This window comes from Haemorhous mexicanus, chromosome 16 (genome assembly GCF_027477595.1).
Source record: "Haemorhous mexicanus isolate bHaeMex1 chromosome 16, bHaeMex1.pri, whole genome shotgun sequence".
NCBI classification, from domain to species: Eukaryota; Metazoa; Chordata; class Aves; order Passeriformes; family Fringillidae; genus Haemorhous; species Haemorhous mexicanus.
In genome coordinates, this window is record NC_082356.1 from 17258500 (window position 1) to 17275464 (window position 16965).

At 59.8% G+C, this 16965-nt stretch overlaps 1 protein-coding gene across 1 annotated transcript in view; it reads left to right on the forward strand.

Annotated features, from left to right (window-relative positions):
• The first annotated feature begins 3142 nt into the window (after positions 1 to 3142).
• The window catches only part of LOC132334934 (myosin-binding protein C, fast-type-like), a 64678-nt gene continuing 50855 nt past the window's right edge, over positions 3143 to 16965 (forward strand). Inside the window, 5 exon segments of the mRNA XM_059861059.1 lie at positions 3143 to 3187; positions 7757 to 7817; positions 10995 to 11194; positions 12243 to 12375; positions 15333 to 15457. Of these exon segments, the coding sequence (XP_059717042.1) occupies positions 3163 to 3187; positions 7757 to 7817; positions 10995 to 11194; positions 12243 to 12375; positions 15333 to 15457 (544 nt within the window). The 5' untranslated portion in view covers positions 3143 to 3162.

Below are 16965 nucleotides of genomic sequence, written 5' to 3' on the forward strand. Positions count from 1 at the left end.
CCACCTGTCTGTCTGTCTGTCCAGGTGTTCACCTTTGATCTGTCCCACCTGTCTGTCTGTCTGTCCAGGTGTTCACCTTCGAGCTGTCCCACCTGTCTGTCTGTCTGTCTGTCCAGGTGTTCACCTTCGAGCTGTCCCACCTGTCTGTCTGTCCAGGTGTTCACCTTGGAGCTGTCTCACCTGTCTGTCTGTCTGTCTGTCCAGGTGTTCACCTTCGAGCTGTCCCACCTGTCCGTCTGTCTGTCTGTCCAGGTGTTCACCTCCGAGCTGTCCCACCTGTCTGTCTGTCTGTCCAGGTGTTCACCTTCGAGCTGGCCATCTCCAAGGTGGCCCTGGGGATGTCCCACCTGTCTCACCTGTCCGTCTGTCTGTCTGTCCAGGTGTTCACCTTCGAGCTGGCCATCTCCAAGGTGGCCCTGGGGATGTCTCACCTGTCCGTCTGTCTGTCTGTCCAGGTGTTCACCTTCGAGCTGTCCCACCTGTCTGTCTGTCTGTCCAGGTGTTCACCTTCGAGCTGTCTCACCTGTCTGTCTGTCTGTCCAGGTGTTCACCTTCGAGCTGTCCCACCTGTCCGTCTGTCCCACCTGTCTGTCCAGGTGTTCACCTTCGAGCTGTCCCACCTGTCTGTCTGTCTGTCCAGGTGTTCACCTTCGAGCTGTCCCACCTGTCTGTCTGTCTGTCTGTCCAGGTGTTCACCCTTCGAGCTGGCCATCTCCAAGGTGGCCCTGGGGATGTCCCACCTGTCTGTCTGTCTGTCTGTCCAGGTGTTCACCTTCAAGCTGTCCCACCTGTCCGTCTGTCTGTCTGTCCAGGTGTTCACCTTCGAGCTGGCCATCTCCAAGGTGGCCCTGGGGATGTCTCACCTGTCTGTCTGTCTGTTCAGGTGTTCACCTCCGAGCTGTCTCACCTGTCTGTCCAGGTGTTCACCTTCGAGCTGTCCCACCTGTCTGTCTGTCCAGGGTGTTCACCTTCGAGCTGTCCCACCTGTCTGTCTGTCCAGGTGTACACCTTCGAGCTGGCCATCTCCAAGGTGGCCCTGGGGATGTCTCACCTGTCTGTCTGTCTGTCTGTCCAGGTGTACACCTTCGAGCTGGCCATCTCCAAGGTGGCCCTGGGGATGTCCCACCCTGTCCGTCTGTCTGTCTGTCTGTCCAGGTGTACACCTTCGAGCTGGCCATCTCCAAGGTGGCCCCAGGTGACCGGGGCGATTATCGCTGCGAGGTCACGGCCAAGGACAAGAAGGACAGCTGCTCCTTCAACATCGACGTCGAGGGTGAGCGCCCCAAAACCTGCCCAAAATTAACCCAAAATGTCCTCAGAATCACCCCAAAATCACCCCAAAATTACCCTCAAAATCACCCCAAAATTACCAAAAAAAATCCTCAAAATCACCCCAAAAACTGCCCAAAATTAACCCCAAAAATGTCCTCAGAATCACCCAAAAATTACCCCCAAAATCACCCCAAAAACGGCCCCAAATCACCCCAAAAATCACCCCCAAAATCACCCCAAAATCACCTCCAAAATCTCCTCAGAATCACCCCCAAAATCACCCCAAAATTACCAAAAAAAATCCTCAAAATCACCCCAAAAACTGCCCAAATTAACCCCAAAATGTCCTCAGAATCACCCCAAAATCACCCCCAAAATTACCCTCAAAATCACCCCAAAATTACAAAAAAAAATCCTCAAAATCACCCCAAAAACTGCCCAAAATTAACCCCCAAAAATGTCCTCAAAATCACCCCAAAAATGTCCTCAAAATCACCCCCAAAATTACCCCAAAAACTGCCCAAAATCACCCCAAAATTAACACCAAAAATATCCTCAAAATCACCCCAAAAACTGCCCAAAATTACTCCCAAAAATGTCCTCAGAATCACCCCAAAATTAACCCCAAAATTACCCCAAAAATATCCTCAAAATCACCCCAAAAACTGCCCCGAATCACCCCAAAAAATCCTCAGAATCACCCCAAAATCACCTCCAAAATATCCTCAAAATCACCCCCAAAAACTGCCCAAAATTAACCCAAAAATGTCCTCAAAATCACCCCCAAAATCACCTCCAAAATGTCCTCAGAATCACCCCAAAACCTACCCAAAATTAACCCAAAAATGTCCTCAGAATCACCCCAAAATCACCCCAAAATTACCCTCAAAATCACCCCAAAATTACCAAAAAAAAATCCTCAAAATCACCCCAACAACTGCCCCAAAATTAACCCCCAAAATGTCCTCAAAAATCACCTCCAAAAATCCTCAAAATCACCCCAAAAACTGCCCAAAATTAACCCCAAAAATGTCCTCAAAATCACCTCCAAAAATCCTCAAAATCACCCTAAAAACTGCCCAAAATCACCCCAAAAAATCCTCAAAATCACCCCCAAAATTACCCCAAAAAATCCTCAAAATCACCCCCAAAAATGGCCCCAAATCACCCCAAAAATGTCCTCAAAATCACCCCAAAAACTGCCCAAAATCACCCCAAAATTAACACCAAAAATATCCTCAAAATCACCCCCAAAAACTGCCCTGAATCACCCCAAAAATCTCCTCAAAATCGCCCCAAAATGTCCTCAAAATCACCCCAAAAAATCCTCAGAATCATCCTAAAAACTGCCCAAAATCACCCCAAAAATCACCCCCAAAATAACCCCAAAAATTTCCAAAATCACCTTAAAATCACCTCCAAAACTTAACCCAAAACCACCCCAAAACCTGCCCAAAATCACCCCCAAAATTAACCCAAAACCACCCCCCCAAAACACCCCAAAAACTGCTCAAAATCCCCCCCAAAAATCCTCAGAATCACCCCAAAAACGGCCCAAAATCACCCCAAAATATCCTCAAAAATACCCCAAAAATCCCAAAAAACCCCAAAATTAACCCCGAAAATCCCAAAAACAAGACTGGGGACATTGGGGACATTTTGGGGACATTTGGGGACATTTTGGGGACATTTGGGGACATTGGGGACATTTTGGGGGTATTTGGGTGACATTTGGGGGGATTTTGGGGACATTTTGGGGACATTTGGGGACATTTTGGGGACATTTGGGCACATTTTGGGGATATTTGGGGACATTTTGGGGACATTTGGGGACATTTTGGGACTGACGCCCCCTCCCCCCCCAGCCGGCCGCCCCCTCGGGCTCGGACAATGTGCTGCAGGCCTTCAAGAGGACGTGAGTGGGGGGACCCCCAAAAACTCCTCTGGGACCCCCCAAAAACCCCCCCAAGACCCCCCAAAAACCCCTCTGGGACCCCCCAAAAACCCCCCCAAGACCCCCCCCAAAAAACCCCTCCGGGACCCCCCCCCAGAACCCCTCTGGGACCCCCCAAAAAACTCCCCTGGGACCCCCCAAAAACCCCTCCGGGACCCCCAAAACCCCCCCCAAAAATCCGCCCGGGACCCCCCAAAAACTTCCCCAGGACCCCCCCCCAAAAAACCCCCTCCGGAACCCCCCCCAAAAGCCTCTGGGACCCCCCAAAAAACCCCCCCAAGACCCCCCCAAAAACCCCTCCGGGACCCCCCCCCAAAACCCCTCTGGGACCCCCAAAAACCCCCCCAGGACCCCCCCCAAAAACCCCTCCAGGACCCCCCAAAAACCCCCCAAAAAATCCACCCTGGGACCCCCAAAAACCCCTCCGGGACCCCCAAAACCCCCCCCCAAAAAATCCGCCCGGGACCCCCCAAAAACTTCCCCAGGACCCCCCCCAAAAACCCCCCCTGGGAACCCCAAAACCCCCCCCTGGGACCCCCAAAAACCCCCCCTGGGACCCCCAAAAACACCTCCGGGACCCCCCCCAAAACCCCCAAGGACCCCCCTGGGACCCCCCAAAACCCCCCCCCAAAAAATCCGCCTGGGACCCCCAAAAACCCCCCCAGGACCCCCCAAAAACTTCCCCAGGACCCCCCCCAAAAACACCTCTGGGACCCCCCAAAAACCCCTCTGGGACCCCCCCAAAAAACCCCTCCGGGACCCCCCCCAAAACCCCTCTGGGACCCCCCAAAAACCCCCCCCAAAAATCCGCCCGGGACTCCCAAAAACCCCCCCAGAACCCCCCCAAAGACCCCCCCTGGGACCCCCCAAAAAACCCCCCCTGGGACCCCCCAAAAACCCCTCTGGGACCCCCAAAAACCCCCCCAGGACCCCCCAAAAACCCCCCCTGGGACCCCCCAAAAACCCCTCTGGGACCCCCAAAACCCCCCCCCAAAAATCCGCCCGGGACCCCCCAAAACCCCCCGGGACCCCCCCAAAAACCCCCCCCGGAGACCCCAATACCCCCTCCCCGGGAACCCCCCAAAACCCCCCCAGGACCCCCCCCCAAAAACCCCTCCGGGACCCCCCCCCAAAACCCCCAAGGAACCCCCTGGGACCCCCCAAAAACCCCCCAAAAAATCTGCCTGGGACCCCCAAAAACTTCCCCAGGACCCCCCCCCAAAAACCCCCCCGGGACCCCCCGCAAAATCTCCCTGGGACACCCCCCCAAAATCCCCCCGGGAACCCCCCCAAAACCCCCCCCGGGACCCCCCCCAAAAATCTGCCCAGGACCCCAAAATCCCCACCCGGGACCCCAAAAATTTCCTGGGACCCCCAAAATCTCCTCGGGACCCCCAAAACCTCTCTGAGACCCCCCCTAAAATCCCCCCCCGGGACCCCAAAAAACTCCTGCGACCCCAAAAATCACCCTGGGACCCCCCCCCAAGACCCCCCCTGGGACCCCAAAAATTCCCCCCAGGACCCCAAAACCCCCCGGGACCCCAAAAATTCTCCCCAGGACCCCAAAAATTCCCCCCTGGGACCCCCCAAAATCCTCCCGAGGACCCCAAAAACTCCCCCGGGATCCCAAAATCCCACCCAGGACCCCCCCCCCCCCCCAAAAAAAAACCCCTCTGGGACCCCCCAAAAACTTCCTGGGACCCCCCAAATCCCTCCAGGATGCCAAAAATCCCCCCCAGGACCCCAAAATCCCACCCGGAACCCCCAAAAATCCCCCAAATCCTCCCCAAAATCCCCTCTGGGGACCCCCCAAATTTGCAGTGACCCCCCCCCCCAATTCCCGCTGTCCCCCCCCCAATTCCCGCTGTCCCCCAAAATTCCCGCTGTTCCCCCCAAATCCCGCTGTCCCCCCCCCCAATTCCCGCTGTCCCCCCCCCATTCCCACTGTCCCCCCCCCCAATTCCCGCTGTCCCCCCCCCCAATTCCCGCTGTCCCCCCCCCCCAATTCCCGCTGTCCCCCCCCCCCAATTCCCGCTGTCCCCCCCCAATTCCCGCTGTCCCCCCCCCAATTCCCGCTGTCCCCCCCCCCCAATTCCCGCTGTTCCCCCCCCCCCAATTCCCGCTGTCCCCCCCCCCCAATTCCCGCTGTCTCCCCAATTCCCGCTGTCCCCCCCCAATTCCCCCAAATCCCCCCCAATTCCCGCTGTCCCCCCCCCAATTCCCGCTGTCCCCCCCCAATTCCCGCTGTCCCCCCCCCCCAATTCCCGCTGTCCCCCCCCCAATTCCCGCTGTCCCCCCCCCCAATTCCCGCTGTCCCCCCCCCCAATTCCCGCTGTCCCCCAATTCCCGCTGTCCCCCCCCAATTCCCGCTGTCCCAATTCCCGCTGTCCCCCCCCAATTCCCGCTGTCCCCCCCCAATTCCCAGTGTCCCCCCCCCCATTCCCACTGTCCCCCCCCCCAATTCCCGCTGTCCCCCCCCCCAATTCCCAGTGTCCCCCCCCAATTCCCGCTGTCCCCCCAATTCCCGCTGTCCCCCCCCCCAATTCCCACTGTCCCCCCCATTCCCCGCTGTCCCCCCCCCAATTCCCGCTCTGTCCCAATTCCCGCTGTCCCCCCCCCAATTCCCGCTGTCCCCCCCCCCAGTTCCCGCTGTCCCCCCCAATTCCCCGCTGTCCCCCTCCCCAATTTCCGCTGTCCCCACAATTCCCGCTGTCCCCCCCCCCCAATTCCCGCTGTCCCCCCCCCCAATTCCCGGTGTCCCCCCCCCCCAATTCCCAGTGTCCCCCCCCCCCCAATTCCCGCTGTCCCCCCCCCCACAATTCCCGCTGTCCCCCCCCCAATTCCCAGTGTCCCCCCCCCCATTCCCACTGTCCCCCCCCCAATTCCCGCTGTCCCCCCCCCAATTCCCGCCGCTGTCCCCCCCCCAGTTCCCGCTGTCCCCCCCAATTCCCGCTGTCCCCCTCCCCAATTTCCGCTGTCCCCACAATTCCCGCTGTCCCCCCCCCCCAATTCCCGCTGTCCCCCCCCCCAATTCCCGCTGTCCCCCCCCCCCAATTCCCAGTGTCCCCCCCCCCCAATTCCCGCTGTCCCCCCCCCCACAATTCCCGCTGTCCCCCCCCCCAATTCCCAGTGTCCCCCCCCCCATTCCCACTGTCCCCCCCCCCAATTCCCGCTGTCCCCCCCCCCAATTCCCGCTGTCCCCCCCCCCAATTCCCGCTGTCCCCCCCCCCCAATTCCCGCTGTCCCCCCCAATTCCCGCTGTCCCCCCCCCCCAATTCCCGCTGTCCTCCCCCCCCAATTCCCGCTGTCCCCCCCCCAATTCCCGCTGTCCCCCCCCCCCAATTCCCCGGTGTCCCCCCCCCCCAATTCCCGCTGTCCCCCCCCACCCAATTCCCGCTGTCCCCCCCCCAATTCCCGCTGTCCCCCCCCCAATTCCCGCTGTCCCCCCCCCAATTCCTGCTGTCCCCCCCCCAATTCCCGCTGTCCCCCCCCCAATTCCCGCTGTCCTCCCCCAATTCCCGCTGTCCCCCCAATTCCGCTGTCCCCCCCAATTCCTGCTGTCCCCAAAATTCCCGCTGTTCCCCCCAAATCCCGCTGTCCCCCCCAATTCCCGCTGTCCCCCCCCCCCCAATTCCCGCTGTCCCCCCCCAATTCCCGCTGTCCCCCCCCCCCAATTCCCGCTGTCCCCCCCCAATTCCCAGTGTCCCCCCCCCAATTCCCGCTGTCCCCCCCCCAATTCCCGCTGTCCCCCCCCCAATTCCCAGTGTCCCCCCCCCCAATTCCCACTGTCCCCCCCCATTCCCGCTGTCCCCCCCCCCCAATTCCCCGCTGTCCCCCCCAATTCCCGCTGTCCCCCCCCCAATTCCCACTGTCCCCCCCCAATTCCCGCTGTCCCCCCCCAATTCCCACTGTCCCCCCCCCCAATTCCCGCTGTCCCCCCCCCAATTCCCGCTGTCCCCCCCCAATTCCCAGTGTCCCCCCCCATTCCCGCTGTCCCCCCCCAATTCCCGCTGTCCCCCCCCCCAATTCCCGCTGTCCCCCCCCCAATTCCCGCTGTCCCCCCCCCCCAATTCCCGCTGTCCCCCCAATTCCCGGTGTCCCCCCATCCGCCCCCCCAATTCCCGCTGTCCCCCCCCCCCCAAATCCCGCTGTCCCCCCCCCCCCAATTCCCGCTGTCCCCCCCCCCAATTCCCGCTGTCCCCCCCCCCAAATCCCGCTGTCCCCCCCCAATTCCCGCTGTCCCCCCCCCCAATTCCCAGTGTCCCCCCCCATTCCCACTGTCCCCCCCAATTCCCGCTGTCCCCCCCCCCCAATTCCCGCTGTCCCCCCCAATTCCCGCTGTCCCCCCCCCATTTCCCGCTGTCCCCCCCCCAATTCCCGCTGTCCCCCCCCCCCCAATTCCCGCTGTCCCCCCCCCCAATTCCCACTGTCCCCCCCCCCCAATTCCCCGCTGTCCCCCCCCCAATTCCCACTGTCCCCCCCCCCCAATTCCCGCTGTCCCCCCCCCCCAATTCCCGGTGTCCCCCCCAGGAACGGCGCCAAGGATGAGACGGCCCGGAGAGCTGGACTTCAGCGGGCTCCTGAAAAAGAGGTGGGGAGGAGGAGAGCGAGGGGGGAGGAAGGGCGGGAGGAGGAGGAGGAGGAGGAAGAAGAGGTGGGGGAGGAAGAGGAGGAGGAGGAACTGCAGGAGGAGGAGGAGGAAGGGCAGGAGGAGGAGGAGGAGGAGAAAAAGGAGGAGGAAGGGTGGGAGAAAGGGCAGGAGGAGGAGGAAGAGGAAGGAGAAGAAAGAGGAGAAGGAAAAGGAGGAGGAAGGGCAGGAGGAGGAAGAGGAAGGAGAAGGAAGAGCAGGAGGAGGAGGAGGAGGAGGAGGAAGGGCGGAAGGAAGGGGAAGGGCGGGAGGAAGGGCTGGAGGAGGAGGATGAAGAGGAGGAGGAAGAGCAGGAGGAGGAGGAAGGGCGGAAGGAAGAGGAAGGGCGGGAGGAAGGGCTGGAGGGAGGAGGAGGAGGAAGAGGAGGAGGAGGAGGAGAAAAAGGAGGAAGGGTGTGAGAAAGGGCAGGAGGAGGAGGATGAAGAGGAGGAAGAAGAGGAGGAGGAGGATGAAGAGCAGCAGCAGGAAGAGGAGGAGGAAGGGCAGGAGGAAGAGCAGCAGGGAGGAGGAGGGGGAGGAAGGGCGGGAGGAAGAGGAAGAGGAAGAGGAGGAAAAGGAGGAAGAGGAGGAGGAGGAGGAGGAGGAAAAGGAGGAGGAGGAGGAAGCAGAGGAGGAGGAGGATGAAGAGCAGCAGGAGGAGAAGGAAGAGGAGGAAGGGGCAGGAGGAGAAGGAAGAAGAGGAAGAAGAGGAGGAGGAAGAGGACAAGAAAGGGCAGGAGGAGGAGGAAGAGGAGAAAGAGGAAGAGGAGGAGGAGGAAGAGGAAGGGCAGGAGGAGGAGGAAGATGAAGAGGAGAAAGAGGAAGAGGAGGACGAAGAAGAGGAAGGGCAGGAGGAGGAGGAAGATGAAGAGCAGCAGGAGGAGGAGGAGGATGCCAATGCTGATGACACTGACCATGACCATGACCATGACCATGACCATGACCATGATGACGATGACAATGCTGATGTCGATGATGTCAATGATGATGATGATGATGACCATGACCGTGACCATGGTGACCATGACCATGATGATGACCATGCCCATGATCATGATGCCCATGATGATGATGACCATGATGACCATGATGACCACAATGTCCGTGCCCATGATGATGACCATGATGATGACCATGATGACAATGACCATCATGATGACCATGACCATTATGATGACCACGACCATGATGATGCCCATGATGACAATGACCATGATGATGACCATGATGATGATGACCATGATGACCATGATGATGACCATGATGATGACCATGATGACCACAATGACTGTGCCCATGATGATGACCATGACCATGATGACCATGACCATGATGATGACCATAATGACCATAATGACCATGATGCCCATGATTATGACCATGATGATGACCATGATGATGACCATGGTGATGACCACAATGTCCATGCCCATGATGATGAGCATGCCCATGATGATGATGACCACGATGACCATGATACCCATGACCATGACCATGATGATGACCCTGATGACCCTGACCATGATGACGATGACAATGATGATGACCATGATGATGACTATGACCATGATGACCATGATGACCCTGATGATGACCATGACCATGATGATGATGACCATGATGACCATGATGACCATGATACCCCATGCCCATGACCATGACCATGATGACCATGACGATGATGATGACCATGATGATGCCCATGATGATGCCCATGATGATGACCATGATGACCATGATGATGCCCATGATGATGCCCATGATGATGACCATGATGACCATGATGATGCCCATGATGATGCCCATGATGACAATGACCATGATGATGACCATGATGATGATGACCATGATGACCATGATGATGACCATGATGATGACCATGATGACCACAATGACTGTGCCCATGATGATGACCATGACCATGATGACCATGACCATGATGATGACCATAATGACCATAATGACCATGATGCCCATGATGATGACCATGATGATGACCACAATGTCCATGCCCATGATGATGAGCATGCCCATGATGATGATGACCACGATGACCATGATACCCATGACCATGACCATGATGATGATGCTGATGACCCTGACCATGATGACGATGACAATGATGATGACCATGATGATGACTATGGCCATGATGACCATGATGACCCTGATGATGACCATGACCATGATGATGATGACCATGATGACCATGATGACCATGATACCCCATGACCATGCCCATGACCATGATGACCATGACCATGATGATGACCATGATGACCATGATACCCCATGCCCATGACCATGACCATGATGACCATGATGATGACCATGATGATGCCCATGATGATGACCATGATGATGCCCATGATGATGCCCATGATGACAATGACCATGATGATGCCCATGATGATGCCCATGATGATGACCATGATGACCATGATGATGATGCCCATGATGATGACCATGATGACAATGACCATGATGATGCCCATGATGACCACAATGTCCATGCCCATGATGATGACCATGACGATGACCATGATGATGATGACCATGATGATGATGACCCTGATGATGACCCTGACCATGACCATGACCATGATGACCATGATGACCATGACCATGATGACCATGATGACCATGATGATGATGACGATGATGATGACTATGACCATGACCTTCATGACCATGATGACCATGATGATGATGACGACCATGATGCCCATGCCCATGATGATGATGACCATGATGATGATGACCCTGATGATGACCCTGACCATGACCATGATGACCATGATGACCATGACCATGATGACCATGATGACTATGATGATGATGACGATGATGATGACTGTGACCATGACCTTCATGACCATGATGACCATGATGATGATGATGATGACCATGATGCCCATGCCCATGATGATGATGACCATGATGACCATGATACCCCATGCCCATGCCCATGACCATGACCATGATGACCATGACCATGATGATGACCATGATGACAATGCCCATGATGATGACCATGACGATGACCATGATGATGATGACACTGATGATGACCCTGACCATGACCATGATGACCATGACGATGATGATGCCCATGATGCCCACCACGCCCACCACCCCCAGGGAGGAGCAGGCCGAGGAGGTGAAGAAGAAGAAGAAGGACGACGAGGAGGACACGATCCCGCCGGAGATCTGGGAGCTGCTCAAGGGCGTCACCAAGAAGAGCGAGTACGAGCGCATCGCCTTCCAGTACGGCATCACCGACCTGCGCGGCATGCTCAAGCGCCTCAAGAAGATCAAGGTGGAGCCCAAGAAGAGCGAAGGTGGGGAAATTTGGGGACAATTCGGGGGATTTTGGGAAAATTTGGGAAATTTATGGAAATTTATGGAAATTTTATGGAATTTTGGGCAATTTCTGGGCAATTTTTGGGGGATTTTGATGGATTTTGGGGAGGAAAGAGACTCAAGCATCTCAAGATCAAGGTGGAGCCCAAGAAGAGCGAAGGTGGGGAAATTTGGGGACAATTCGGGGGATTTGGGGAAAATTATGGAAATTTATGGAAATTTATGGAAATTTTATGGAATTTTGGGCAATTTTTGGGCGATTTTTGGGGGATTTTGATGGATTTTGGGGAGGAAAGAGACTCAAGCATCTCAAGAAGATCAAGGTGGAGCCCAAGAAGAGCGAAGGTGGGAGAGATCTGGGGACAATTCGGGGGATTTTGGGAAAATTATGGAAATTTATGGAAATTTTATGGAAATTTGGAGAAATTTTGGGGGATTTGAGGGAATTTTGGGAGATTTTGGAGGACAGGGGAGGCTCAAGCGCCTCAAGAAGATCAAGGTGGAGCCCAAGAAGAGCGAAGGTGGGGAAATTTGGGGACAATTGGGGGGATTTGGGGAAAATTTGGGAAATTTATGGAAATTTATGGACATTTGGATGATTTTGGGCGATTTTGGGGGGATTTTGATGGATTTGGGGGAGGAAAGCGACTCAAGCATCTCAAGAAGATCAAGGTGGAGCCCAAGAAGAGCGAAGGTGGGAGAGATCTGGGGAGAATTCGGGGGATTTGAGGAAAATTTGGGAGATTTATGGAAATTTTATGGAACTTTGGGCAATTTTGGGGGTTCCCAGGTGAATTTTGGGGTCACCTGAGCTCACCTGTCCCCCCCCAAAACCTTCACCTGGCAGTTGAACCCCTGAGGGACCTTTGAAATTTTGGATTTTTGGGGGGTTCCCGGGTGGAATTTTGGGGTTCCCGGGTGGAATTTTGGGGTTCCCGGGTGGAATTTTGGGGTTCCCGGGTGGTTTTTGGGGTTCCCGGGTGGAATTTTGGGGTCACCTGAGCTCACCTGTCCCCCCCCCCCCAGCCTTCATCCGGAAATTGGACCCCGCCTACCAGGTGGACAAGGGCAACAAGATCCGGCTGATGGTGGAGCTCAGCAACCCCGACCTGCCCCTCAAGTGGTACAAGAACGGGCAGCTCATCAAGCCCAGCAACAAGTGAGTGCCAGGTGGGCACAGGTGGGCACAGGTGTGCCCCCAGGTGTCCCCAGGTGTCCCTCAGGTGTCGCTCAGATGTCCCCAGGCACCCCCAAATGTGCCCCAAGTGTGCCTCAGGTGTCCTGCAGGTGTCCCCAGGCACCCCCACATGTGCCCCAGGTGTGGCAGAGGATGGCACAGGTGTGCTCCAGGTGTGCCCCGGTGTCCCTCAGGTGTCCCTCAGGTGTCCCCCAGATGTCCCCAGGCACCCCCAAATGTGCCCCAGGTGTGCCCAGGTGTGTCCAGGTGTATCACAGGTGGCCATAGGTGTGCCCCAGGTGTCCTTCAGGTGTCCCCAGGTAACCCCAGGTGTGCCCAGGTGTGTGCCCAGCTGTCCCCAGGTGTCCCTCAGGTGTCCCCAGGTGTCGCTCAGATGTCCCCAGGCACCCCCAAATGTGCCCCAGGTGTCCCTCAGGTGTCCCCAGGTGTGTCCAGGTGTAGCACAGGTGGACATAGGTGTGCCCCAGGTGTCCTTCAGGTGTCCCCAGGTAACCCCAGGTGTGCCCAGGTGTGTGCCCAGCTGTCCCTCAGGTGTCCCTCAGATGTCCCCAGGCATCCCCAAGTGTGCCCCAGGTGTGCTCAGGTGCCCCTAGGTGTGCCCAGGTGTGTCACAGGCAGGCATAGATATGCCCCAGGTGTCCTTCAGGTGTCCCCAGGTAACCCCAGGTGTCCCTCAGGTGTCCCCAGGCATCCCCAAGTGTGCCCCAGGTGTGTCCAGGTGTGCTCAGGTGCCCCCAGGTGTGCCCAGGTGTGGCACAGGTGTCATCAGGAATCCCCCCGTGTGCTCAGGTGTGTCCAGGTGCCCCCAGGTGTGCCCCTAGAGCCCCCAGGTGTGCCCCTAGAGCCCCCCAGGTGTGCCCCTAGAGCCCCCCAGGTGTGCCCAGGTGTGCCCAGGTGTGCCCCTAGCTGTGCCCAGGTGTGCCCAGGTGTGCCCCTAGCAGTGCCCAGGTGTGCCCAGGTGTGCCCCCAGGTGCCCCCAGGTGTGCCCAGGTGTGTTCCCTGCCCAGGTACGTGTTTGAGAACGTGGGGCTCAAGCGCATCCTCACCATCAACAAGTGCCCCCAGGTGTGCCCCTAGAGCCCCCCAGGTGTGCCCAGGTGTGCCCAGGTGTGCCCCTAGAGCCCCCCAGGTGTGCCCCTAGCTGTGCCCAGGTGTGCCCAGGTGTGCTCAGGTGTGCTCAGGTGTGCCCAGGTGTGCCCCTAGCTGTGCCCAGGTGTGTTCCCTGCCCAGGTACGCGTTTGAGAACGTGGGGCTCAAGCGCATCCTCAGCATCAACAAGTGCCCCCAGGTGTGCCCCTAGAGCCCCCCAGGTGTGCCCCTAGAGCCCCCCAGGTGTGCCCCCAGGTGTGCCCAGGTGTGTTCCCTGCCCAGGTACATGTTTGAGAACGTGGGGCTCAAGCGCATCCTCACCATCAACAAGTGCCCCCAGGTGTGCCCCTAGAGCCCCCCAGGTGTGCCCAGGTGTGCCCCTAGCTGTGCCCAGGTGTGCCCAGGTGTGCCCCTAGCAGTGCCCAGGTGTGCCCAGGTGTGCCCCTGGCTGTGCCCAGGTGTGCCCAGGTGTGTTCCCTGCCCAGGTACATGTTTGAGAACGTGGGGCTCAAGCGCATCCTCACCATCAACAAGTGCCCCCAGGTGTGCCCCTAGAGACCCCCAGGTGTGCCCCTGGCTGTGCTCAGGTGTGCCCAGGTGTGCCCAGGTGTGCCCCTAGCTGTGCCCAGGTGTGCCCAGGTGTGCCCCTGGCTGTGCCCAGGTGTGCCCAGGTGTGTTCCCTGCCCAGGTACGTGTTTGAGAACGTGGGGCTCAAGCGCATCCTCACCATCAACAAGTGCCCCCAGGTGTGCCCCTAGAGCCCCCCAGGTGTGCCCCTAGCTGTGCCCAGGTGTGCCCCTAGCTGTGCCCAGGTGTGCCCAGGTGTGCCCCTAGCGGTGCCCAGGTGTGCCCAGGTGTGTTCCCTGCCCAGGTACGTGTTTGAGAACGTGGGGCTCAAGCTCATCCTCACCATCAACAAGTGCTCCCAGGTGTGCCCCTAGAGACCCCCAGGTGTGCCCAGGTGTGCCCAGGTGTGCCCCTAGAGCCCCCCAGGTGTGCCCAGGTGTGCCCCTAGCTGTGCCCAGGTGTGCCCAGGTGTGCCCCTAGAGCCCCCCAGGTGTGCCCAGGTGTGCCCAGGTGTGCCCCTGGCTGTGCCCAGGTGTGCCCAGGTGTGTTCCCTGCCCAGGTACGTGTTCGAGAACGTGGGGCTGAAGCGCATCCTCACCATCAACAAGTGCTCCCAGGTGTGCCCCTAGAGACCCCCAGGTGTGCCCAGGTGTGCCCCTAGAGCCCCCCAGGTGTGCCCCTAGCTGTGCCCAGGTGTGCCCCTAGCGGTGCCCAGGTGTGCCCAGGTGTGTTCCCTGCCCAGGTACGTGTTTGAGAACGTGGGGCTCAAGCGCATCCTCACCATCAACAAGTGCTCCCAGGTGTGCCCCTAGAGCCCCCCAGGTGTGCCCCTAGAGCCCCCCAGGTGTGTCCAGGTGTGCCCAGGTGTGCCCCTAGAGCCCCCCAGGTGTGCCCAGGTGTGCTCACGTGTGCCCAGGTGTGCCCCTAGCTGTGCCCAGGTGTGCCCAGGTGTGCCCCCTGCCCAGGTACGTGTTTGAGAACGTGGGGCTCAAGCGCATCCTCACCATCAACAAGTGCTCCCAGGTGTGCCCCTAGAGACCCCCAGGTGTGCCCAGGTGTGCCCAGGTGTGCCCCTAGAGCCCCCCAGGTGTGCCCAGGTGTGCCCAGGTGTGCCCCTAGAGCCCCCCAGGTGTGCCCAGGTGTGCCCAGGTGTGCCCCTAGCTGTGCCCAGGTGTGCCCAGGTGTGCCCCTAGAGCCCCCCAGGTGTGCCCAGGTGTGCCCCTGGCTGTGCCCAGGTGTGCCCAGGTGTGTTCCCTGCCCAGGTACGTGTTTGAGAACGTGGGGCTCAAGCGCATCCTCACCATCAACAAGTGCTCCCTGGCCGATGACGCCGCCTACGAGTGCCGGGTCAACGACGAGAAGTGCTTCACCGAGGTCTTCGTCAAAGGTGAGCACCTGGGGGGCACCTGGGGGGCACCTGGGGGGCACCTGGGGGGCACCTGGGGGGCATCTGGGTACCTGGGGGGCACCTGGGGGCATCTGGGTACCTGGGGCACACCTGGGGGGCACCTGGGGGCATCTGGGGCACACCTGGGGGGCACCTGGGGCACACCTGGGGGGCACCTGGGGGCATCTGGGTACCTGGGGCACACCTGGGGGGCACCTGGGGGGCACCTGGGGCACACCTGGGGGGCACCTGGGGCACACCTGGGGGGCACCTGGGGCACACCTGGGGGGCACCTGGGGGCATCTGGGTACCTGGGGCACACCTGGGGGGCACCTGGGGCACACCTGGGGGGCACCTGGGGGGCACCTGGGTACATGGGGGGCACCTGGGGCACACCTGGGGGCACCTGGGGGGCACCTGGGGCACACCTGGGGGGCACCTGGGGGCATCTGGGGCACACCTGGGGGGCACCTGGGGGCATCTGGGTACCTGGGGGTACCTGGGGGCATCTGGGTACCTGGGGGTACCTGGGGGGCATCTGGGGGGCACCTGGGGGCATCTGGGTACCTGGGGGGCACCTGGGGGGCACCTGTGGGCACACCTGGGGGGCACCTGGGGGGCACCTGGGTACCTGGGGCACACCTGGGGGGCACCTGGGGGCACACCTGGGTACCTGGGGCACACCTGGGGGGCACCTGGGGCACACCTGGGGGGCACCTGGGGGCATCTGGGTACCTGGGGCACACCTGGGGGGCACCTGGGGGGCACCTGGGGCACACCTGGGGGGCACCTGGGGCACACCTGGGGGGCACCTGGGGCACACCTGGGGGGCACCTGGGGCACACCTGGGTACCTGGGGGGCACCTGGGGGGCACCTGGGGACATCTGGGGGGCACCTGGGGGGCACCTGGGGTACACCTGGGGGGCACCTGGGGGCATCTGGGTACCTGGGGCACACCTGGGGGGCACCTGGGGCACACCTGGGGGGCACCTGGGGCACACCTGGGGGCACCTGGGGGGCACCTGGGGCACACCTGGGGGGCACCTGGGGGCATCTGGGGCACACCTGGGGGGCACCTGGGGGCATCTGGGTACCTGGGGGTACCTGGGGGCATCTGGGTACCTGGGGGTACCTGGGGGGCATCTGGGGGGCACCTGGGGGCATCTGGGTACCTGGGGGGCACCTGGGGGGCACCTGTGGGCACACCTGGGGGGCACCTGGGGGGCACCTGGGTACCTGGGGCACACCTGGGGGGCACCTGGGGGCACACCTGGGTACCTGGGGCACACCTGGGGGGCACCTGGGGCACACCTGGGGGGCACCTGGGGGCATCTGGGTACCTGGGGCACACCTGGGGGGCACCTGGGGGGCACCTGGGGCACACCTGGGGGGCACCTGGGGCACACCTGGGGGGCACCTGGGGCACACCTGGGGGGCACCTGGGGGCATCTGGGTACCTGGGGGTACCTGGGGGCATCTGGGTACCTGGGGGTACCTGGGGGGCATC